This window comes from Papio anubis, chromosome 8 (assembly GCF_008728515.1).
Source record: "Papio anubis isolate 15944 chromosome 8, Panubis1.0, whole genome shotgun sequence".
In the NCBI taxonomy this organism is placed as follows: Eukaryota; Metazoa; Chordata; class Mammalia; order Primates; family Cercopithecidae; genus Papio; species Papio anubis.
Genome location: NC_044983.1, coordinates 16,038,265 through 16,064,168, shown reverse-complemented (window position 1 = coordinate 16,064,168; position 25,904 = coordinate 16,038,265). Strand labels below are relative to the sequence as shown.

At 35.0% G+C, this 25,904-nt stretch overlaps 1 protein-coding gene across 50 annotated transcripts in view; it reads right to left on the bottom strand.

Annotated features, from left to right (window-relative positions):
• PCM1 (pericentriolar material 1) overlaps nt 1–25,904 on the bottom strand; it is a 110,441-nt gene that overhangs the window by 71,535 nt on the left and 13,002 nt on the right. For 17 of the 50 annotated variants that reach the window (XR_004185746.1, XM_031669369.1, XM_031669368.1 and 14 more), the window contains 15 exons: nt 24,752–24,997; nt 23,132–23,401; nt 22,269–22,439; nt 21,967–22,083; nt 20,305–20,493; nt 14,465–14,642; nt 14,213–14,302; nt 11,144–11,253; nt 8,707–8,923; nt 6,271–6,454; nt 5,144–5,317; nt 4,487–4,644; nt 4,128–4,366; nt 1,700–1,851; nt 1,421–1,550 (listed from right to left, as the gene is read on the bottom strand). Coding sequence is in view for 48 of the 50 variants with exons in the window: in XM_031669369.1 (XP_031525229.1) it covers nt 1,421–1,550; nt 1,700–1,851; nt 4,128–4,366; nt 4,487–4,644; nt 5,144–5,317; nt 6,271–6,454; nt 8,707–8,923; nt 11,144–11,253; nt 14,213–14,302; nt 14,465–14,642; nt 20,305–20,493; nt 21,967–22,083; nt 22,269–22,439; nt 23,132–23,401; nt 24,752–24,997 (2,625 nt within the window). In the remaining 2 variants the exon portion in view is untranslated. The remainder of the gene's footprint in view (nt 1–1,420; nt 1,551–1,699; nt 1,852–4,127; nt 4,367–4,486; nt 4,645–5,143; nt 5,318–6,270; nt 6,455–8,706; nt 8,924–11,143; nt 11,254–14,212; nt 14,303–14,464; nt 14,643–20,304; nt 20,494–21,966; nt 22,084–22,268; nt 22,440–23,131; nt 23,402–24,751; nt 24,998–25,904) is intronic. The other 33 variants (XR_004185747.1, XM_031669392.1, XM_031669390.1 and 30 more) reach the window with 6 other exon arrangements.

Sequence of the window (25,904 nt, the reverse complement as noted above, 5' to 3'; positions counted from 1 at the left end):
TAACTTGAAATAAGAAAACAAAGATGAAAACACAAGCTGAGGCTGACAAACACAAGCCCTCAGGAACAACAGAAACAATAGGGATAAAACATAATGGAAAATTTTGTATACTCAACCCAACTTTGCAACTTATTTCTCTAGACATTTAGATTGGAGACAAGGAAAAAGGATTAAAGTAGGAAAGGCAAGGGTTTAGAAAATAAACACATTTGATGTGTTTTCCTTTCTTTGAAAACACAACCTAACTGAAGATAAAGCTACCCAATAAACTCTGGGAAAATATCAGAAGGAATTATTATCCCCTTCCGATATTATTGATTATTTGATATCATCAAAGATATTTTTTTTGTTTTGTTTTGTTTTTGTTTGTTTCTTTCTTTTTGAGACTGAGTCCCGCTCTGTCGCCCAGGGTAGAGTACAGTGGCGAGATCTTGGCTCACTGCAAGCTCTGCTTCCCGGGTTCAGGCCATTCTCCTGCCTCAGCCTCCCAAGTAGCTGGGACTACAGGCGCCTGCCACGACATCTGGCTAATTTTTTTTGTATTTTTAGTAGAGTCGGGGTTTCACCGTGTTAGCCAGGAAGGTCTTGATCTCCTGACCTCATGATCTGCCCACCTCAGCCTCCCAAAGTGCTGGGATTACAGGTGTGAGCCACTGTGCCCAGCCTCTTATTTTCTGTTCAATCTGAAGACCCATGTATAGGGTACTAGTTAATAAACAAAAGTATATACAACTTACTCTTTAAACCACATACAATTATTTTCCTTAGATAACTTACAGTGGTTTAAAGATTTTATTATATTATTTCAGGCCAGTAAAAGATGCAAATGCTGGTCCATAACTGCAAAAGTCAAACCAGTGTATTTTAATATAATAAACAATTATGAGTACACATGTTCTGAATCTATGGCCAGCCAGCCCAATATGAATGAAAATAATCAGAGAGTCAATTCCTATGTGCTATCTTTTCTACTGTAAATGTATACCCCCAGCTCTTCATCAGTTCATCCACTTCATTAATCACAAAATTACTAGACATAATTCTGTCACCTTAATATTAGAAAAAAGAGCACTTTCTCACGCCTGTAATTCCAGCACTTTGGGAGGCTGAGGCAGGCGAATCACGAGGTCAGGAGATCGAGCCCATCCTGGCTAATACGGTGAAACCTGTCTCTACTAAAACTACAAATAATTAGCCGGGTGTGGTGGTGGGTGCCTGTAGTCCCAGCTACTCAGGAGGCTGAGGCAGGAGAATGACGCAAACCTGGGAGGCAGAGCTTGCAGTGAGCTGAGATCGCACCACTGCACTCCAGCCTGGGCAACAGAGCAAGACTCCGTCTCAAAAAAAAAAGAGTACTTTCAGTTGACATCAGATTTTAAACATCTTTTTTCAGACAAGTAGAAATAAATTTCATAATTACCTGTAAGTCAGGGCATGCCATTTGCAATGCTTGAATTTTCTCCTGAATGTCAATCAGTTTCTTTCTTTCTTCCTGCAACTGTTTTAGCTCTCTCTGTTGCTGCTGTAGTTTAGCCTCATAAAATTTCTCTCTACAATTAAATTGACATTATATTTATGGACTCCAATAAAATCTGATGAAGCATTAGGCACAACGTAACATAGTACCTAGCTGAGTACCTTCTCCAAAACAGGCACTAAATTCTTACTATATTAAATGAAGGCCAAAAGCTTAACATACCTCGTCTTTTCATTTACTCCAGTATCTTTCTGTGTTTTATTGGCATTTCCTCTAGTGTTATTTGAATTTTGCTTGGTGTCTTCTTCTGCTGGGTAGAAGTCATCCAAATTTGACATATTGGCAGAGATAACTCCTTGAGCTGCATCATCATCCTGAAAGAGCATCTTTACATTAAAACAGTCTTGATACCTAAAGATATTATCCAATTCACACCTTAGTAAATACCACTGGTCTGTAAAATTTACGTTAAAATATTAAAGCAGTAAAGAAAGCATGTTTGTATACATGTTTACACGTGTTCTATATACATTTGTTTACACACGTTTGTATTTGCATACATGTTTATCTCACCTCAACAACTCTTCTTATAATTGAGAAATTTGGAAAAGGCCAATTCCATTAATGGTTAAACAAGCTACAGTATATCAATAAAATAAAATGTAATCAATGTGTGGAGAAATGAACTCTCATATAAAATATAAAAAATATGAAAAATGTAAAATATGTTAAAAAATATTAAAATTTTAAAATATAAAAAATATATATAGAAAAATATAAATACGTATCAAAAATTCTGTACATATAGAAATACAAATACACACGGAAATACATATAGAAAATTGCTCTCTAGAAAAATAATTGTTCTAGAGACCAATTAAGTTGTGTCCTTTAAAATGTACACAAACTCTTGACATAGTAGTTCCACTTCCCCAAATCTTTCTTAAAAAACACAAATGCACAGAAGCTTGTGCAAGTATGTTCTTTGGTGCATTGTTTCTAAATAGTGAAAGACAGAAAACAAGTATATATTAACTAGATGCTATTACACATTAACTAAATTAAGGTTCTTCAATATACAGAAACTATACTGCAGCTAAAAATAACTACATGTATTGTGTATACATATACACAGTATTAACATTTTATAATTATCATATCTGTGTTTCTTAATTACTTATAATTATATAGAACTATATATACCGACATGAAAGTTCTCCGACAGGATGTGGAGTGGGGAAAAAAGCTACAATACTTAGTGTATTATACATACAATTTGTAAAAACAAAGAAACATAGCACAAAACATCAAGTATTTTTTTAAAAATAGGTGCATAGTAATGTACCTAACTGCACAGAAAAGACCTAGCAACTTCAGTGAAGAAGAATGGGATTATTAATGGAGGTGAAGAGGGAGTTTACTAGTATTATGTACTTTTTTTGCCTGTAATCTGAGCAATTTGGGAAGCCAAGGTGGGAGAACTGCTTGAGGCCAGGAGTTCAAGACCAGCCTGGCCAATATGGTGAAATTCCATCTGTACTAAAAATACAAAATTAGCCAGGTGTGGTGGTACATGTCTGTAATTCCAGCTACTTGGGAGGCTGAAGCAGAAGAATCGCTTGAACCCGGGAGATGGAGGTTGCAGTGAGCCAAAATCATGCCACTGCACTCCAACCTGGGTGACAGAGCAAGACCTTGTCCCCAACAAATAAATAAATAAAAATAAAAATACGTACTTTTTTTGAACTGAGAGAGCACACTCCCCTTTCACTTAAGTAATTCAAAGTATATAGCATTTCAAAAGAAACTGTTAATAAAACTTGAGTTTTTCATACACAAAAACTATTTTATATGATTTATATACACAACACCTTTATAATGTGCTAATAGTTATGTAATTAACTATAATTTTATTACTGCATATACAATTATAAGTGTATGCATATTTTGTGTTAATCGTTATGTAATTAACTATAACTGTATATTTTTACATTTGTATAAACATACAATAGCGTATTTATACAATTATACTTAACTGCATAACAATTAACACAAAATATGTATAAACTGCTTTTTAAAATTTATGATTAATAGTTCTAACTTTAACCTTACTGAATAACATATGGTTTTTCTTTTACATACAGTAGGTTAAGATCTCAGGCTCTGGTATCAGGAAGTCTGAATTCTGGCTTGGACAGTCATATAAACTTGGGCAATTAAGATCTCTTTAACCTATTTAATATCTACCTCATTGAGATGCTGCAAGTTCTACATGATATAAGGCCAGAGTTGTCAGCAAAACAAAAACAACAAAACCTCTTCTGTTTCTGTAAATAAAAACAGCTATACTGTTTATAATAAAGCTATGTTGGCAAATAATCATTCTCATTTATGTATTATGTATGGCTGCTTTTGCATTGTGAAGTTGTGACACAGACTGTATCGCCGCAAAGCCTCAACTATCTAACCAATTCACTCTTAATTTAAAAAGGTTGCTGACCTCTGACGTACAGAGCGTAAAGTGCTAAAAATTTAAACCTCACATGTAAGTGTATTAGTATAATTAAACCAAAGTAATTATCATACACACATTTTACTTAAGACTATACTATCTGACAAACAGGTTTTTAGAAGACCAAGCAGTATTTACCTGTACCATAGCAACAAGATCTTGTAACTGTCTAAGTTTCTGTTTTGCAGCCATAAGTCTGTTGATCTTCTGTTCAAATTCAGCATCTTCCGGATGCTCATCAACCAGACTGCTCCTGTGACTAGATAACGAAGCTCCACTGACTCCCTCCTCCTCTGCTTCTTCCTCCTCTTCCTCATCATCTTCACCTTGTGCAACATGAATCTCCTGTTCTCCTTCTCTATTATATCGACAATCTGCTGAAAACATGCATAATTAAAATTGGTAATTTAAAAAATAAATTTAAGAGCACACATGAACAAAAACCCACTTTGTAAGAACAACACAGCTAAATTATCTGTAAATACAGTCAGTCATACCTAAAGAAGGAGGCACATTTAGGGCCCTTATGTTGGCAGCAGATCTGTTGTTAATTTCACAATTAGAATTAACTGTTCTCCCATCTCTATTATTAGAAACACATTGTACATTACTATTACTATTTACTTCATTCCAAGTGGAAGCTACTTGTGGATTTCTAGAAGAAAGAAAACAGCCTGAAGTTACTTAAGGCACAAAAAAAGAGAGAAAGAAATCAAAGTTTAGAACTGCTAATAAAATAACTCCAAACCAAGAACATGGTTGGCTATTCCATTAAAATTCAAATTGAATAATCGACTCCTGCTTTTCATTAACTTGTGCATATGTGATATTTAAGTGGAAAAACATCTGAAAAAAATGAAAATTACACCTAAAAATAAAGAGACAGCAAAATGCTAAGTTAGAGACATCTCATGATTTACTCAAATTCAATCTAACAAACAGCAAATTTACTCAACAATTGTACTCCATACTTCTCTATTCATTTTTCTTCACAGGGCAAAGATGATTACACTGACCAAAATAGTAGACTTACAAGAGAAAAGCTTAAATAAAAGGCAAATAGTAAATACTCTAATGAAGTATTTTTGTTTCCACATTAAAAGTATCAAGATAGAATGAATATGCTGCAAAAACATCCCAAAAATAGTTCTTACCGAATGTTAGTAACAGGCTCAGAATTTTCATGCTCAGAATCATATTCTGACTCTTCAGTTTCTTCATCTTTCCTGTTTTCATTCACAGCATCTGTCATCATGTCTGATGTTTGTTCATAATAATGAACTAATTCTCTTAGCTCATTCAATCTCTTTCGAACTTCATTTAACTTTCTGATAAACAAAAAATTTATAAGATTTACACCCATTTTAGCAAATTAATGCAGACATTATTTTCATATAATAGCAGCTAACACAAACAAAATTTAGACCTAATGAAATATCCACCTGGTGTACTATCCAGGGGGTATGACTTTAAAATAATGAGTTTAATGCCAAGTACGGCTTACTCAAAATCTCACATTTTTTTTTTTTATGCTGTGTTAGGGACAAAAGCATAAGAAAACCAATTTCAATTTAATTGTTCATTTTAAGCAGGTGTAAATGTTAATAGCACAAAACTTGATGTCAAAAATATTTCTAGGTTTCTCAAGTATCAAAAGTGTGAAGTACTACTCAAACACTACCTCTCAGGCAAATCAGGTATACAGACATTACTGAGCATGTATAGAAGGTTCTTGATTTGTCTGCACATATGAGATTTATACACTACATACTACGTTTACCAAAAATAAGAATTAAGTTTGCTGAGTTCTGAATGTAAGTGCCAGGAACTGTGCCAACATTTTTTAATGAAAACATATTTCTGAACAGGTGTATTATCATCCCTATTTTGCAGATGAGGAAATACAGGCTTAGTAAGGCTAAGTTATTTGTACACGGTAACACAGCCTTGTGTGATACAATTTCAGGGCTGTCTCATTCTACAGCCTGGTCTCTAAACCATCTGAATACAGAAATATTCTAACTGTAGTCTTATTTTTTATCCTTTATTTGAAAAACAAGAAAGTAGTTATCTGTTCACAGAAACTGTGTTACATCACATCTCTTAGACAACTCAAATTATACACATACAACACACACACGCCTCTTCTACCTATCACTTAAGAATGTTTACAAAATTAAATAAATCTCGTTTTGCCAGAATTTTCAACACAAAGGAAAAAAAACATTTATCCCTATTATTTAACTTTAATCTATGTAAACAATGATTGTAAATGTTTTACTGGAGTTTTTCAGATGGATTGAGATGGACTTCATTTTCACTCTCATTCTGAGACACTAAAGAAGCAGCAGGATAAGGACCAGATGATGTGAGGCTACTGGACTCTCCATTGACAACCGGTGCCAAGCCTACAGGAGCAGAGGGAGCTGAAGTACTTCTCTGATCCATACTCCTTTGTGGAGAGGCTGAAGAAGGCACACAAAAAAAATTTTCTTTAAATCACCAGTTACTATACACAAACACTTACAATTGGCTTTAATACCGAAAAATAAACAGCAAAAATGATTAACAACTTAGTTTCTGCAGATTTAAATTTTAGAAACTTGTTTATTAACTTACTCCACAATTAAACACATCAAAATGCACACAGAAGACACGTTTACCTCTTTCTTCCAGAGACTCTATCACCTTTACATTATAACCACCGGGTTAAAACAGAAAGGAAAGAAGAAGAAAAGATGGAAATTGACAAGAATAATGATATTCTACCTTGGAAAACTAACTAGAGGAGAACTCTAGTTAGTTTTAACTAACGACTAAATTTGGTAACTAACTTGATAAACTTGGTTCTAGGTTAAGTTAAACAGGGCCACTATGAATGATGTGCAGTACTCAATCTGTAATTTTTATCAGGTAGCTGAAGCCGATTAGGTCTTCATCGGTTTTTCATACCCACAGACCAGAGAAGTTACATCTGGACACCAAGAAGGAACTTGTCTTGCTCCAGGAGAGAAAGAACAGTGTTAAAAAGACCATGGTACCTCAAACTATGAAATATTAAACAGCAATAAAAATCTGCTAATTAGACAATGGCTAATCCTCCATGGTCCTTGAACTAAATTTAATTACTTTCTATTTAACTTCTTTTACTATCAAATGTAAATCATGCTTAAGAGGAATTAAAGATTAAGAATTTCTGCACTTCTCTACCTCCTACCATTTCAAAGATGCTGTCATTTACCAGTATCTTTCTCACAAGAATCATCATTATTTGTTGTTCACTTTAGTACCACAATTCCTGTGGGTGGTTTCCAGTAGTCTCCTCATTCTATTCCTTGACCATTCTACCTTTTGCTGCTGTTCTCACACTGCTTCCCAGTGAGGAAAAAAATGGCCTTTAAGAGTCATCAACACACAGAGTGCTACTTTATGAATACAAAATTGACCACGAGGACTTAAGGGCAACTTTCACATGTTGTTTTTTTTTTTTTTCCGAGACGGAGTTTTGCTCTTGTTGCCTAGGCTGGAGTGCAATGGCACAATCTCGGCTCACCACAACCTCCGCCTCCCAGATTCAAGTGATTCTCCTGCCTCAGCCTCCAGAGTAGCTGGGATTACAGGCATGCACCACCACGCCCAGCTAATTTTGTATTTTTAGTAGAGACGGGGTATCTCAATGTTGGTCAGGCTGGTCTCGAACTCCCGACCTCAGGTGATCCACCCACCTTGGCCTCCCAAAGTGCTGGGATTACAGGCATGAGCCACTGCGCCCGGCCCACATGTTAAGTTTTTCTTAGTTGTGTTCATGTGTTTGTGAAGGATAAAAACTGGGATTATACTCGAGAGGAGGAAGAGACTAGCAGAAGTCAGGGAAGAGAAAGGATATGTTTTAGGGCAGGAATATTAAGGTTCTTTTGTGGGTGGAAAAGAAAAAGGAGATATGTGGATAACAAGGACCAGAGGCTCCAGAGAAAATGGTTTTGTTGTTTCAAAATCCCTATTTTCTTTAATTAGACAAAGCTAGAATGTTTAAAGACTAGTTGGAAGTTGCCTCTTCAATTTCTAATGCTCGAGCCTCTATTACTATTTGGATAAGAGACAGGAGCCATGTTTGAAAAGGTTAAGGAACTGAAGACTAGATCTGATTTAGATGAAGAAGGTTAAGTACGTGTGGAACAAAAAAGATAGGTCCTGAAGTTACAGCTGAGATGATTATCTTTATATTTTTTAAAAATGAATACAACTTCAGCAGTTAGAAGTTCTGGACTCTCCATACTAAACCATATATACAAATTTTTCACAGATTTTTTTTTTTTTAATCAACACTCTATGTTTCATAGTTTTGGGTTTTTAAATCAAAGTACTAACTGGATTAACTTTTAAGGCAAAATTTTGAATATGTTAAAAAAACACAGTATTATTATGTGCATGTATCAAATACTACCTTCTCTTCTACCTTTCCCTTATTAAAATCCTACTAATTTTTCAAGGTCCAACTGTATTGCTTCCCTTTTCTGAATTATAAAACTGATTTACCACGTATTTCGCTTTTATATATATTGGCTTGTAACTTAAAAACTTTTCAAATATAGGTCTGAAGTCCCTACAAATATTTTTGAGGAGCTACGTGTTCATTCACCAAACGCTAAATTTATTATGTGACAGTATATATATTTCTGTGTCTTATACCCAACACTGCTGAACCAGATTTACTCACATGATGAATTGTTAAGATGCTGATCTCGAAGTGTATGAAGTTCTCCAAGCAATTTGTCCATTTTTTGTTTCTTTTCCTGCAGCCCTCTCATTTTGCTAAACAATTGGACTTTCTCATCAGGTAAACGTTCTGAAGCTGATGGATTCCTGCTCTGGGAAACCTCCCTAGTTAAAGAAAGACTTTCTGCCTGTCTTCTATTGTCTGGAACAGCTGGAGGCTTATTAAAAAACAAAAACAATAAAAGAAGAAGAATAAAGACTAAGGCAATTAAATGTATTCTCACTTTTTAAATGCACAAATATCCTTTACAAAGAGAAAGAAATATTTGCTAGGTTGTGCTGGTAGGTAAGTATATACTCTTACTATTCCCAAATTAAATATGGTTTCCTGATATGCCACTATTAACACATGAAATCATCCCTCAGTATCGGTGAGGGATTGGTTCAAGGACCCCTGGGGACACCAAAAACAGGACATACCCAAATCCCTTATATAAAATGGTATAGTATTTGCATATAATCTATACACATCCTCCTATATACTTTAAATCAGCTCTAGATTACTTACAATACCTAATACAATATAAACACTATGTAAATAGTTGTTAAATTTTTAAATTTGCATTTAAAACATTGTTATTTTTCCCCCAAAAATATTGCCAATCCATGGTTGGTTGAATCCACAGATGTGGAACCCACAGATACTGAGAGCTGACTCTACATGGTTTTACATACACATAACCACACAGAGGTCTTGGATTCACTAGCCATCATTACTTGAATCAAAAGTAGTAACAATGCCACGTTATATAAAATAAACCTTCAAAAATCTCATTCTCTCTCTTGCCTTCTTTCTAGAACTACCACTGTAAACTTTAACTTCTTAACCTATCAGTTTTTCCCATCACTTCTCTCTCATGGTTTTTTTTTTTTTTTTTTTTTTTTTGACAGAGTCTCACTCTGTGGCCCAGGCTAGAGTGTAGTGGTGTGATCTCAGCTCATTGAAACCTCCCGTCTCCTGGGTTCAAGTGATTCTCCTGCCTCTCGAGTAGCTGGGATTACAGGTACCTGCCACCACGCCTGGCTAATTTTTGCATTTTTAGTTGAGACGGAACATTTTTAGTTCACCATGTTGGCCAGGCTGGTCTCAAACTCCTGACCTCAGGTGATCTACCCGCCTTGGCCTCCCAAAGTGCTGGGATTATAGGCGTAAGCAACCGCGTCCGGCCCTCTTTTTTTTTTTTTTTTTAAATTATGAAACATTTCAAGAATCCATTAGGGCTTAGGAAATAATAAGAAAACCTCCCATTATGCTTAGTCAAATTTTAAGATTTTCCCATATTTGCATCAATTATTTTAAGAAAAATATAACATTACAGATTTAAGTAAAGCTCTGCTTGTACCCTTTCCAATGTCACTACCCACGCCAAAGGTAACTCCAACCTGGAATTAGGTATCTACCATTCTCATATGTTTTTATTTTCTAATGCCTATGTATACATACGCTCAAAATATAGACTTTTTAAAAAATAAGGTAAGTGGTATCCTTCTTAAACTTGAATTTTGTATTCATTAGCAATGGCTTATTTACTGTAACTGCTGTAAAGAATTTCACTCTAGATAAGAATTCATTAGCCCATTTGTGTTCATGGACATTTGGGCTGTTTCTGTTTTTTTTGCTATTAACACAGAGTTGCCATGAACATTCTTTTATCTATCTTCTCGTGAACATGTGATAGTTTCTCTAAAGTAGGCCCCAGGTCTACCAGAAAAAATTTACTAGGTACTGCTATATAACTCTCCAAAGTGGTTCAGCCATATTCTCATTTTCACTTGGTCAGCAAGAAGACAAGAGACACTGCATCTTCAATCATACTCACTTCCAATGGAGAGGTATTAATTCATCCTTTCTTACCCAAGGCCCACATACTGAAAATCTGCATTTATATCACTTACAAAGTGCATCAAATTAAAACACTCACTAACTCTCAAATTAAGAACTTTCTTAAAATTGTTAGTAAATTATTCCTTCAAATGAGAATTCCAAGGTTGTATGGAGTCCCGTGTATCTAGTCGAAGGACAGAGATTTAAAGCAGTCTTAATGGTTGTAGACTATTAAGTCTTGTAAAGGAAAAAAGATGTCATCCAGTAGCATACAAAGAAAAACTTCACTAATCACTTCATTCAAAGAAAATTCTCCTCTAATTTAGTGATTCTTAAAGTATAGCCCCCAGACCACTGGCATTGGACTGAGACATGGAGAAACCCACCCCAAATCCATGAATCATAATTTTGGAGGTGGGGGGACCCCACCAATCAGAAACCTACACTGCTAAACAATCATGCCAGGTGATATGTATGCTCACTGAAGTTTCAGAATCACTGTTGTAAGTAACGTGATTTTTTAAACTCAACTATACTGAAACACCTAGGTTACCTGAGAATCACGAAGCTGATTATGAAAACGCTGAATTAAGTCATTCAGTTCTTCATTTAGTTCAGATGTGATACTGACGCCAGATAAGCTACCTGCGGTTTCTGCAACAACTGGAAAGAAATTAATAACTATTGATTAATATAAATAAAACACTTTTAATCTCTGAGAAGCTAAAAATAACTTATAAAAAAAAAACCTTGAAACTAGTTAACAATCCTATCTATCTGCCAACAATCATTTTATTAGAAGTTTCCATCTAACTTAAAAATGAAGGGATGGTCACAAAACTCCAGTAAAGTGATTCATCTTTTTCTGTCCCAACATACAAGGAGGGTTACTATTACATCCCAATTAATAGCAGTGACTCAGTGGAGCAGGTCTGTCTAAGGTCAGTGGGGAGTGGAAGGGAAAGTGATAGTGTAAAAAAGCACAGCTGATTCTGACAGGTTTCCATCTCCATGTTCTTGAATAGAATCAATTCCCTGGTAGAGCGGCTGGCAAACTTTTCTTAAAGGTTCAAATAGTAAATATATTAGGCTTTGTGGGAAATACAGTTTTTGTCTCAACCACCCAGATCTGCTTTTACAGGGTAAAAGCAACCACAGACAATGTAAACAAATGGGTATGCCTGTGTTCCCTAAAACTTTATTTCAGGCAATGAGCCAAACTCAGCTGACAAAAGTTTGCTGACCCCTGCAATAAAATGGATAATTTATTGACGTGGCTGTTTGTGATACAAGTCATACTAAAAGACTGTAGTTTTTATCTTCTTAATTTAAAAATAATGTCCCCATATTCATAAAGCAGTTTTGTGACAATAATTTTCATAACAGTTACTGTTCTACTAATGAATAACTCCATCCTTATCCTCACTTGTAACTCTCCAACTCCACAATAGACATCGGTGGCGAGGTACAGTGTCTCACACCTGTAATCCTGAAACTTTGGGAGGCCGAGGTGGGCAGATCACTTGAGCGCAGGAGTTCAAGACCAGCCTGGGCACCACAGTGAGACCCCATCTCTACAAAACTACAAAAATTAGCCCAGCGTGGTACACCACGCCTGTAGTCCTAGCTATTCAGGAGGCTTGGGTGAGAGATTCACCTGAGCCTGGGAGGCAGAGTCTGGAGTGAGTCAGGATCACGCCACTATATTCTAGCCTGGGTTGACACAGCAAGACTGTGTCTCACAAAAAAAAAAAAAAAAAGGAAAGAAAAAAGACAATTGGTTAAAAATTGCTACTGTTTTAAAGGAAAACACTACCTTTTTTCCACTGAGAACTGAGAATATAAAGGCTATATGGAATCCTATATATCTAGTCAAATCTCTATGCTGAGAAGAAATTACAGTACTGATAACACATGTAACTTGCTAGTTAAGTGGTGAAAGGGACACGCTTTGAGGTAACATAATTATCCCAAGATAATATCTCATATACCAGATTAAATACTGTAACTGTAGCTTTTCATGGCTGTTCATTAGTACGCCCCTGCAAAATCTCACAAATACAAGACTAAATTTGTTTTAAAATTACTAAGCTAAAATTCTTTTTGAAACAGTATGAAATAAATTCAAACTCATGTGCATTCTACTCCTATTCTCTGACTCATAATAGTGTATTTTTAAAAAAGAAATTATCTGCTTACTTTCAAAAGTTCATATTCAGAAACAGAAAAAGACCCCTGACCTAGAATTCAACAAATGTAATTCTGCTAAAATTCTATAAATCTAGGCAAGTCACAAACTCTGTAGAGTTCCTTCGCTACAAAACAGAAATAAGAATTAAAGCTCTGAGTAACCTAGAAATCTCTGATGATCAGAGGAGATTATGTAAGTTTAGAGATTAATAGAACTATCAAAGGAAAGCTTTTAAATTTGATATTTCAAACTCGAAAAATATTTAAAAGGTTAGTCATTAACTAAACTAGTATTAGTCATTATGTTAAAGTATTTTAATTATCATTTCCTAAATTATCTATTTTCTAAATATAAAAGCTAATGGTACTTTAAATTTTACAACGGAGAAATGGGGACAAAAATCTTTGTAATTATTACTATATACAGCTATGTAATTATTACAAAACAGTAAGTTATTGGCCAGGCAGGGTGGCTCACGCCTGTAATCCCAGCACTTTGGGAGGCCGAGGTGGGCAGATCACGAAGTCAGGAGTTCCAGACCACCCTGACCAACATGATAAAACGCTGACTCTACTAAAAATACAAAAATTAGCCAGGCATGATGGCAGGTGCCTGTAATCCCAGCTACTCAGGAGGCTGAGGCAGGAGAATCGCTTGAACCTGGGAGGCGGAGGTTGCAGTGAGCCGAGATCATGCCATTGCACTCCAGCCTGGGAAAAAGAGCAAGACTCTGTCTCAAAAAAAACAAAAAGAGTTAAGTTATTTGAAAGTCATAACGTTCCTTATGAAAATGTAAACTTAAATTAAGTATAACAGGGATTAGACAGTTGAGTCAGTGGGCTAGGTTTGGACAGCAGAATAAACTGATGCACAACAGGGCAGCCTCAGTGAGAACCTAAACCGCCTTGCAAAAACAGAGTGCTCAAAGGAGAGAAATTATTATTAGAAGGGGATGGTGGGGAATAGACTACTAGAAAACATAACTTAGTTTTGTTGAGTTTCAATAACTAATCATCTTTTTTTTCAATTTAATGAGACACTAAAATACTTAAGTTTGAAGGTGATGATAAACTTACAAAATCAGATTCAATACTAATAAATTCAATACAACTTTCATCTAAATCACACATGGCTATGAGGAAAGGAGGAAGAAAATTTCTGAGTCTCAGGAAGTATAGACTATAAATACAGTTCTAAAGAGCTAGTATATACAAAAGGATACCTAATTAAAATAACAGCTACTACTAACTTTGAAGACTAAAGATACTTTATAAATTTATTCACTGCCTCACTTAAGGTTTTAACCCTTTCTTGGGAAGCAAGCAAAGAATGACAATCCTAGCTGAATAAAATAGAAAAAAAGGAAATAAATGCATCACAAGCCTTATCAGTCTGAGGTACAAAAACAGAACTACAGCCTGTCTCTTTTACCTCTTAAGGGTACTCTCTGATGAAAAGAAGAGCGATCTGGCTGTCTGCATGGTATAGTATGATGGCCAGGAGTAGTCCCTGCAACCTTTTCTGCATAACCAGAGAAAAGCACAGGAAAGCATAAGCCTCATATTAAGGTTTCTAAACTAGACAACAATCAAGATCTGATTATGTAATAATCAGCATCCACCCTGCAATACAATTATGTATGAGTCTTCCTTGCAAAAAGAATATTCTCAGACTGTGACATACCAGAATCATCCATCACTGCAATAGCTTGCTCTGCTTTATGTTGCAGAGCTAGAAGCGCAGCCTGCCGTCCCTGTAGAGCTCTTAGTTGCTCCTGTTGTTGTAACATTCTTTTTAATAAATCATGTTGTTTCTTCAAATTTTCTATCTCTTCCATAGGCTCCTGCTGAGGATCTCTGGCCTGGAAAATAAGACCAACAATACTCGTATCTGACTATTAAAATCCACGCTGCTGTTTCAACTATCAATGGCAAAGTATACACATTGATAACAAATTATTAAGTATACAACCCTAAATATAGTTTTAGCAGACATCAAGAAAAAAGAGTAAGAATAGAATGATGACACAGAGATACAGCCTGCCACTTAAGACTTAGGTAATTTCTTTTTTTTTTTTTTTTTTTTTTTGAGACTGAGTCTGGCTCTGTCGCCCAGGCTGGAGTGCGGTGGCCGGATCTCAGCTCACTGCAAGCTCCGCCTCCCGGGTTCACGCCATTCTCCTGCCTCAGCCTCCCGAGTAGCTGGGACCACAGGCGCCCGCCACTTCGCCCGGCTAGTTTTTTGTATTTTTTAGTAGAGACGGGGTTTCACCGTGTTAGCCAGGATGGTCTCGATCTCCTGACCTCGTGATCCGCCCGTCTCGGCCTCCCAAAGTGCTGGGATTACAGGCTTGAGCCACCGCGCCCGGCCAAGACTTAGGTAATTTCACAGTAAAAAGCTATATAATCAATGGCTTAGCAGGAATAGGAACGAACAAAAGGAAAAGAAAAAGACACACAAAACATAAAAAAGGCCAAGAGGGATGGGGACGGATACACACACACACACACACACACACAGAAAAATCTAGGCCCCTACAGAAAAGTAGGAGCACATTATGCTGGGTTAATGACCTGAAAGTCTTGTAATCCCAGCACTTTGGGAGGCCGAGGAGGGCAGATCACAAGGTCAGGAGTTTGAAACCAGCCTGACCAACATATGAAACCCCATCTCTACTAAAAATACAAAAATTAGCTGGGTGTGGTGGTGTGCGCCTGTAATCCCAGCTACTCAGGAAGCTGAGGCAGGAGAATCGCTTGAACCCAGGAGGTGGAGATTGCAGTGAGCTGAGACTGACTGCGCCACTGACCGCCAGCCTGGGAGACAGAGCGAGACTCCGTCTCAAAGAAAAAAGAAAAAAAAAAGAACAAAGATTAGAAGTAAAATTTAAAAACAACAACAACCAACCTAGGAAACAGGCACACATACTATTTCTAACAAAGGACTGAAATTTCAAAAATACATTTTTTATTTGATAATCTTATGTAAAAAGATTTTAATTTAATTGTATCACATTATCAGACATATAAGAAAATAACAAATTTTATATTATGTATCAAAGACATCATTATTTTACTCTTAAATTATGCTGATTCATCTGAGTCTGATGATATAAAATGGAAGTAAATACTTCCAAATTCCCTGAAAATGCTAGGAAGTTATCATCTAATCTAAAAGTAGAGGGATGGATTAAATAAGTGGCACTTACAAAAAATGATGAAATTTTAAGTGTTAATCTTAAAACTGCTCAAAATGTAACCCAACAAGAAAATGGAAAAGCTAAGCAGAGACAAATTTAAATACAACTGGAAACAATATATTACAAGCTAAATTATATATTGAAATGTATACCATAATTGTATTTTTCATCACCGATTTGCCTTTTTAAAAGTCTTTTATTTTAAAAGTTCAATGATTTTACCTAATATTTACATAAAATATATCACTTTTGTTTCACTTAGTCAATTTTAAATCTGCACTGCTAACAAATATTGGTTGGGGTTATGTAAATTTTAAATAAACAAATGACTAAAGAGAGCAAAGAAGTTCAAAGATTTCTTTTGAAAGTAAAAATGCACTGATCTACACTTGCTATGCACATTTGATTCCTGGAGAAATTATGGAGCACACAGATGGGCTCAAGAGAAACTCCCTTCTGGGTGACATCCTTTACCAATACTATATAAAAATTTCTTTACCTCCCCACGTAAAACTCATCAGTATTGTGAATAAGCATGAGTAACTGTGGTAGTATTTTACACTTTCACTGGGAAATCAATAAAATTAATAAGTAAACAAATAAGTACAAGGCAAAGAGTTAAATATTCAACAAAGTTATGATCAAATAGGAAGTTGGCTATAATTAGATTATTTCATGTAAACATCAGAGGTGCCTAGTCAGTGCCTATATATCCTAGACCATCTCTAGACTTCATGAGCATGGGAAACAAATAGGCTACCTGGATTTTGGTAACCCAATATTTATTAGAGGTTTTTCTGTTGTCTTGAACCTCTAAAACTGAAACTTTTAATAAATTAAGTATTGTTTACTCAGTTCTCTCCTATCCTATGTAAGGGGAGTTACTTTATAAATATTTACATCCATTTCTGTGGAAATTCATCCTAGTATGGCTTATTTCCAGACAGTTTACATCTTTAGGAAAAAAAAACTTTGAAGGGTAACGATAATTATCAACAGCTAGCCCTCTCAGAATGCAGCAAAAATAATTTTATAATGATTTCATCAAAGTCAACAGTAAAATTTAAAACCAAACCAAACAGGTACAGATATCAAAGGAATGAGTAAAAAAAAAATCCCCAGGTTGATCAAATACCCTCTAGCAAAGCATAAATTATAATTAGGAGAAAAAAATTATGCAAATGAGAAAAAAGCATACTTTTTTAAAAGTTCTTTAATCCTTATTAGTCACAAAACTGTGATAACCTAATTATAAAGAATTCTAAGCTATTAAACACAATTATCTTCAGATTTTTCACTAATGCAAAAATGAATTCTCAACAATTTTCAAAATTAGTGAAGCACTACTACTACGTAACTTTCACATTCATATAAACATTTCAGACTGATGCTCAGAAAAACTGAGCCAATAGATGGGAGCCTATGATGAAATACACAGAAGAGGAAAAAATAAAAATATCTAGGTAGGAGTAAGATGATACCAGGAAGATGGCACCTGGCATAGAAATCCAAAAAGGATGCTAGGTGTATATTAATGCTTCAAATACATACTTTTCTTTAAACTTTTTTTGAAAAAGTCATCTTCACCAACTACGTTTTTCGTTTATAGAATAAAAAAATAACTTAGGCATCAAATCCTGAGTTGTAAATATGTAACAGTGCAATTTCAGAGAAGCCTCAATCTTCCTTTCCTCTACTCAACTGAGGTTCCCCTAGTAATTATTGATGGACCCAAATGTATTTTTCCAGCTTCAGATAATTATGTACTTCAATTTCTTAACGTGAAGGGTGAGGAATTGTAAGCCTAGAGAAGATAAAGCTGTGACTTATTCAATGTCACAGTTAAGGGAAATCGGGTTCTTAGGCTCCAGTCTTCTTTACGTCATATTGTCTCCTCCAAATTATGCGCTGGTTTCTAAATACAAAAGTATAAGACATCATATCTGAAGAACCATAGCTGGTTTACAAGACAGGGCAAGCTCACATGAAATAACGAGCAATGATTAAAATAATGGCAAAACACAGGTACAAGGTACAAAGAAAGCTTATAAATTTTAAGAGGTGAGATTAAGTTGGGGGCCATGAGTATAGGAAAATAATGAAGGCATGGCTACTCATAGAAGGCTTTCTTTTGTAAAATTATGCAAGATGTCACCATGTCTTAAAATATTCTGTAAAGTAGAACGTGCCGTTGGTAGGCAGCTCTAGAATATCAATCATTTCATAACATGTGTAAGTCTCAAGGTTGCTTTCAACCCTGAATCTCATGTAAGACCCTCAACTATGTTTTCCGCTATTCTAACAGTAAATACTACATTTTGAAAAGATTCTAAGGAGGAAAAGGGGGTGGGGTGGTGAGAATGACAGTTCCTGCACAGTAGAGAAAAAATAAACACAGGTAGTGGGAATTAAGATTTCTTTCCCTGAAGAAATTAAAATAATTTTGCAAACAGAATACTAACAGAACAACGAGACAGCCTTAAGAATCAACAAAGTCAAACTGGAATAAACACCATAAGCAAATTCAAGACAGAATAGTATTCACCTATAAGGATATTATTCAAAGAAACCTAAAAACGGAAAAGTGGTTTTTAAATTGTATGTAATGCCTTAAGAAAAAAAGAACTGGCAGATACTGTATTAACTGTTAACTCTTAAATACTGCTTGTCACTATTCAGAAGGATTAAAGAGAAGAAACTTCCAAAGGTTACCGATTATGCTTCATGTTTATTTGCTCTTCTCCAATGCTACTAGTTTTTAAAATAATCGGCTACTTTCTTTACTGTTGAACTGGGGAAGCTTTTATTTGATACTTGATGTAGTAAGATTCCCGTAACTAATTTCAAACTGTGCTCCCAAATTCTTGTAGGAACCAGAATAAACAAACACAAAATGCCAAAATATCTAGAGATTAAGTTTTATCATTTGTAAATAGCCACACACACCCCAAAAAAAAAAAAAAAAAAAAAAACCATAAAATGAGCATGGGAAACAACTAGCCTATCTGGATCTTGGTAAGCCAATATGGGACAGTGGGAGAGTGTAGTCCTAGGTAATAAACCAGTAATAAAACATATGAAATTAGTCTTACCTATACTCAATTATTAAAATAGTACCTTGCTCCTGCCAACAGATACATGCACTTTTATAAATGATATTTTTATTCAAACTTTTTTTTTTTTGGAGACAGAGTCTCGTTCTGTCGCCCAAGCTGGAGTGCAGTGGCGTGATCTCAGCTCACTGCAACCTCCGCCTCCAGGGTTCACGCGATTCTCCTGCCTCAGCCTCCTGAGTAGCTGGGATTACAGGCTCACACCACCATGCCTGGCTAATTTTTTGTGTATTTTTAGTAGAGACAGGGTTTCACTATGCTGGCCAGACTGGTCTCGATCTCCTGACCTCATGATCCGCCCGCCTCGGCCTCCCAAACTGCTGGGATTTACAGGCATGAGCCACCTTGCCCGGCCTATTCAAACTCTTTTATGTGGAACTACAAATAGTTGTCTTTAACTCTATCTGGAATGCCATTATGCAAATAATGGAAAATTTAAAAACCTTTTAAAAGAAACACTGCAGAAAAAACAAGCAAAACAGAGGCAACCAAGTCAGCTGGATAATCTTTCTATAAAAGCAAAGGAAAGGGGTTTCCAAAAACAAAAATATAAACCAAAAAATCCGATACTAAAGTACCACCTAAATTTCTTTATTTATTTTTATTTATTTATTTTTTTTGAGACAGTCTCACTCAGTCACCCATGCTGGAGTGCAGTGGCTCACTGCAACCTACACCTCCTAGGTTTAAGCGATTCTCCTGCCTCATCCTCCTGACCAGCTGGGATTACAGGCGTGCGCCACCATGCCCGGCTAATTTTTGTGTTTTTAGTAGAGACAGGGTTTCGCCATGTTGGCCAGGCTGGTCCCGAACCCCTGACCTCAGGTGATCCGCCCGCCTCGGCCTCCCAAAGTGCTAGGATCACCACGCCTGGCCCCATCTAAATTTATGAACGCAAATATCAGAAACAAAGGGCAACTGACTGATGGCTGAGGTTTAAGAACATGTTATAAAAAAGGGAATAAATTACATTTCAAAACCTCTGTTAATGTAAATTAAAAACAGCTGTCAGATATAATCCATGGAGAGGTATATAAAAAAGTAGAAAAGAAAAACATTAAGGGACAGAAGTTTACTAAAGCAAATTACAGTATGACAACTATATTAATATGTAAGTAATAGCAACAACAGAAAAGCAAATAAAGAAGAAGAAGTATGAACAAAAGAAGTGCTCATTTAAAGACTTCCCAAGTTAATATTGGAAAGTATACCTTTGAGGGAAATCCATGTTTTCGGCTATATTTCCTATTAGGCCTCAGTTCCCTGTCATTCTGAGGTCTGTCATCTTTCCCTTTCGGACTTGTAGTAACGTCAATGTCTGAAACCTGTTCTTGTGAAGCTGAATTCCCTAGTTTGTCCTCAATGCACGGCCGAACTCTCAGACTAAAAGATGCCTCCTCCTTTATTAAATAGTGTAGCATATTAATTTCTTAACACAAACTCCTGTTTAACATATAAGCCAGCCTTATAAAACAACTTAAAAAGTACTAGTCCACCTTTAAAAAAAAAAAAAAAAAAATCACTCCACATCTCCCTCCAAGTGGCAGTAAACTTAGTCTTTTAAGTTTTCTGTAGACTAGACTGTTGCTTACTGTAATTAAGCAAGTACCACACCCTGGGTAATTACCACACTACACAACTGTTAAAGCACATTTTTAACATTTATTCTGCTACATGTTATTAGCCAACTTTCATATCATCATTTTATATTATGAAAGCAACTGTCATCACAATGAATACTTTATACAAATTACAATACATCTACACAAGTTCCTACCCCTTCCCAACAGAATTCCTTTACCCACATTGTCCTAACCCTTCCATTTCTGCTGGAATCTAAGGAAGAAATTATGCCTAGCACCACTGTAAATAGAAAAACAATTTCCCCACAGTAAAATCCATTCTTCAACAACTTTGGCTCTCCAAGTATCTCCTGTTGAAAATAATGTAAAGAAAAGAAATTCAAATTGCCTCTTCAAATCAGGAAGGTCCGGGAAGAGAAAGGAGGCAGGTAAGAACTATGCGGTCAATACTAACAGGAAACAAACCTTCAAATTCCTAATGCTGAATGGCATTTTCAATACCTCAAAACCCGAAGAGATACATGCTTATCCTCTCAAAACAAAAGCTTTACTAATCTGTAATAGGTGTTAAAAGTTTAATAATGCACGGTTATAGGCACACCTGTTTAAAATGCCTAGAAACACCCTAGCATTGAACCACAACAGGTTTTATAAATCTTTCCTCAAAGTTTTGTAAATTACTATTTTTCAGAAAAGCAGTATTTTACTTCAACAAATTTGATTTTGCAAAGTCAGCAATTATAGCATTTTTCTCATTGTGAATAAATCACAATGTAAATGCTATCCCGTCCCATTTACTAGTTTTTATCTCGATTTTTCAGTCATCTGGTTTTGCTCCAGTACTAGGATAGAGTCCAAGAAATGAAAAATTCTGATATCCTCAAGGAGTCCTCAGTGACAAATGAACTTGGTTATTTCCAAAAGACTATATGCTAAGTAATCACTAATGTTGCCTATTGCCCTTAATTCCACCATCAATTTTAACTTGTTTGATGCTTCTTAAAATTAGTGAAGCTTTGCTTAACAAAACAAACTACAAAAACAATGTTTCTATAAATTGAAGATCAAAAATTACATTTTCAAATCAACCATTAAAACTATTTTTAGCGTTAATAAATAAAACTTAACTTCCATGTTTAAATACAGAATACATGCAGCATTAACAATTTGAGGGTTTCTTCCCTGGAATACACTTTTCATTAAGGAACGCCTAGAAAATAACATCTTGAAAACTGGGAGAAAAGTTTAAACCTTCATTTCCAGCACTTTAATTACCAAAAAGCTGCTTACCGTGGTATCTGAAGCCTCAGACTGCACATCTATGTTTAGCGATGTGCTCTCAGCTACAGAACCAGATCCCACAGCTGAATCTATAGTCCGAACATCCTCCTCCTCATTTTCTCTAGCCTGAAATATTTTAGTGGTATAAATCATACAGCTATTAAAACGGGCAATAAAATGTTATAATGGATGGCACGATTTTTTGAAAATATGTTAACTCCTCTGGCGTGGCAACAGAATGTCATCAGTAAATATACACTGAGATACTACAAAAATAACTCAATGTATTATTTTAAAAGTCTAATACTTACAAGGATTTTTTTAAGAAATTTCATATATGACTTCTCTTGTTCTTTAAGGTGATCTATTAGATGAGTAAGGCGCTCAACATTAGCAGATCTCTCATTTTTCTCTACAAGATCTTCCCGCATGGAACTAGCTTTAGTAATATAATCACGAATTTGAACAAGCCTGCTTACAATCTGCAGGGGAAATATTTAAAAAAAAAAAAGCATGAAAGCACACAATATATAAAACTGAGGATAATTAGTTCAATAGCAACAGTTTAATTTTTATTTCGAAGATAATGAAAGATACTTGGATTATTGTGTGAATTAATACATGCAAAAAATCGGAATCCAGCTTAGATTTTAATCAAAACATAATTAGTAACACTAAAAACTCCAATCGCTGTCAATTTAAAAATAAATTTAAAAATTTTAATCTACAGTATGTGAAAAATTTTACTTCTACAACTGCACACTAAACTATTTATATAAATTTTCCTAATGTTTACATAAGTTATAAATTATACGTATTATAGTTTTGCAACTACTTTCCAAAAGAATTATATTGCCATTTTTAAACATTCCTACAAAAATCTACTTATCACTTTGTTTCCAATCCCCCTTTACTAAAAACTGGCAATATGCTATATTGCAAATAAACAGAAAGAAGCCTTAATTAACCTGAATATGCCATTTCTAAAATTATTTTGGATAAACAGAAATTTACTCAATTTTAAGTAAATCTGGCAGATTAAGGAAGGGGATCAGTGAAGCACTTTAATTCCACCTAACTAAAATTCCTGTGTGCATAACCTAATTTTTTACATCTTAATGTTAGTATTTTGAGGTTTGTGAAAAGAATGAGCAAAAGAAAGAAATGTTATCACCTGGCTGCTCTCCATTGCAGGTTCTCCCCTCCCATCTTCTTCAGACACCTGACAGTTTTGCAAGAGGTCATTACTTAGAGCAGAAGCAAACAACTCTTTACATTGTGCTGATCCAATTGTTTCTCTGTTTGGGGGACTTGTAGATGCATCTTTGCTCTTGTTAGTATTAATCTGCATAGGCAAAAAGTTGAAGGGCTTTCGGTTTTCACTAAGCTGACGTTTGTTGTTAGCAGCTGTTGCTCTACCTTGAGAATCACTTCCAATGCTTCTCTACATATGAAAAAGAAATCAAATCACACAAACATTAATCTTATGACAAAATTTTGTTTTAACCCCAACGTTCTTAGTTTCACCATCAGATATTGATTCAGAAGGTGCGCACAAACAGCTTTGCAGTAAGAACTGAAAGAGTTTTGGCTCTGTAACAGTCTTTCACTAAAATATGAAAATTTGATTAGCATTTTCTAGACTTCATTTTGTTGAGACAATTCAACCGATGAATATGAACAAGATTAGTCTAAATGAAGTACAGGTTGAGTACTCCTTATCCAAAATACTTCGGACAAGAAGTGTTACGAATTTCACTTTTTTTCAAATTTTGGAATATATGCATAAACATGAGATACATCCTGGGAAAGAGACCTAAGTCTAAACATAAAATCCATTTATGTTTCATACGCACCTTATACACATAATCTGAAGGTAATTTTATACAATATTTTTAACAATTTTGTGCACGAAACAAAGTTTTGTGTTTTCACTGTAGCCCGTCACACAAGGTCAGGTGTGAAATTTTCCACTCATGTCGGCACTTAAAAAGTTTTGGATTCTGGAGCATTTCAGATTTTCCTGTTAGGGATGCTCAACATGTCCTAGGACCATGGATCACATTTTAACTCATACTGCTTTTTATTACTTGCTTATAGTATTTTTATAGGCTTTGGACCCAATGAATCAATGTAATTAAAGCTGTGTCTATATGAAGAACTGTCTGAAAAAGTATTCAGCTCAGTGCCTGACAGTTAAGCGTTCAATAATTGATAGATACAAATAAATGATACATGATCATCACCAACATCATTATCCGACTTGAATCTACCTTTCTACATTTTTGGAAATGTGTGTGTCTCTATGACATAAAGATCTGACAGTAAAATATTTGTGAAGAATTTATTATCATTTTTACTTGCTTTTAAGATCTAAACTTTATTTTGGTGATCATAAATAGAAAATAGTTTCATTCTAAACTTGAGGTAACCCACCACATCCCACACTTAGCCAATGATATATATACTAAACTGGAACTTTCCATTACTTAATATCAATTTTATTCAGTTACTAAAAAGCAAAATTTAGTTTCATAGTAAAATCACTTGAGTTAATCATACAACATAGTATAAAGTCCAGAAATACATGTCTTTAGCAAGTTTAGAAATGAGACTTCATTTCCCTCTAAACAACACAGGACCATCCCCAGTGATGAAAATTCTTTTCGTAGGCACAGACGCTTTTTAAAAAAATAACATAAAAACTCAATTTTCTATTCCTAAGACAAATTATTTAATCCATTTCAAGTATTTCTCACAGTAATAACTTGATTTTTAAAAATAATTCACAAACCTGATCTAAATCACTGAAGTTTATCCGCTGTTTCAGTTTCTCTAATTCTGCCTGCTCTGGGACAGACATCTGACTCATGTATCTACTGTGTGGGAATGTATGTGGAGTCTTCGTTCTTCGCCTTCCAACTCCTGGTGACGACTCCGGAGAAATATCATTAGTTACTCTTTTATCACTTTCTACACCAAACTTTTTCTTATTCTTTTCTGATGATCTATTTGCTTTCTTCTGTTGGCCACCCCAATCCTTTAAAAAAAGTAAAAGAAAAAGTTAACCTGGTCTCTATCAAACCAGGAAAATAGTTTGGTATAATTAAAAAGTTTTGGTCAGTTTTAAAATTAAAAATGACAAAACATTTTTGACAGACTTACACTCCTAAAGACAATTATTTACTTCTATTAACCCATTTTTCCCTCATTACATCTACCCTAATTTTATAGCCCATCCTTCTGAAAATAGATTATTTTCTTATCAAGATCACTAACAAATACAAATCCTCAAATTCCAACCCTAAAATCAATCTGAGTATTTCCAAGAGGATTTTTTACACTGTTATTTTCTATTATAAATAGAGAAATAAATTAAATACCTTTACTGACCTCCTATAAACTCGGTATGTATCATAAAAAGATCTGAAATCCAATCAACCTAGGTTCTAAAACTAATTACTGTTTTCTGAAAAAACACTCCCCTGCGTGACCCTAGGCTATTTATTTCACTTCCTATAGTCTCAGTTTCCTAATCTCTAAAATAGTGTCACCTTCAAAATAGGATTAAAAAGAATTAGTACCTAGCATTTAGCAAGCAATAAATATAACTTTCATTTTTATAGATAAAAATGTACATGATAATACCTAATACGGAATTACAAAAGTGCTTATAGTTTTAACTGGAAAACATTTTTATTTACTTCATTATACCCACATAACCTAATTCATTCAACAAAAAGGTCTGTAAATTCCCACTTTATCCAATTGGAAGACTCTTTTAGTTACTAGTATAGCAAACCACTTGGGATATTTTCCTTATTTTAACAAAACTCCCTTCTTTACGAATTGTCCTTCCACCCAATCTATGAGTGAATATTTCTGCCAACCTGTTACACTACTTACCTCACCCCATCCTCGCCACAGAAGACTGAAAAAAGAAACAT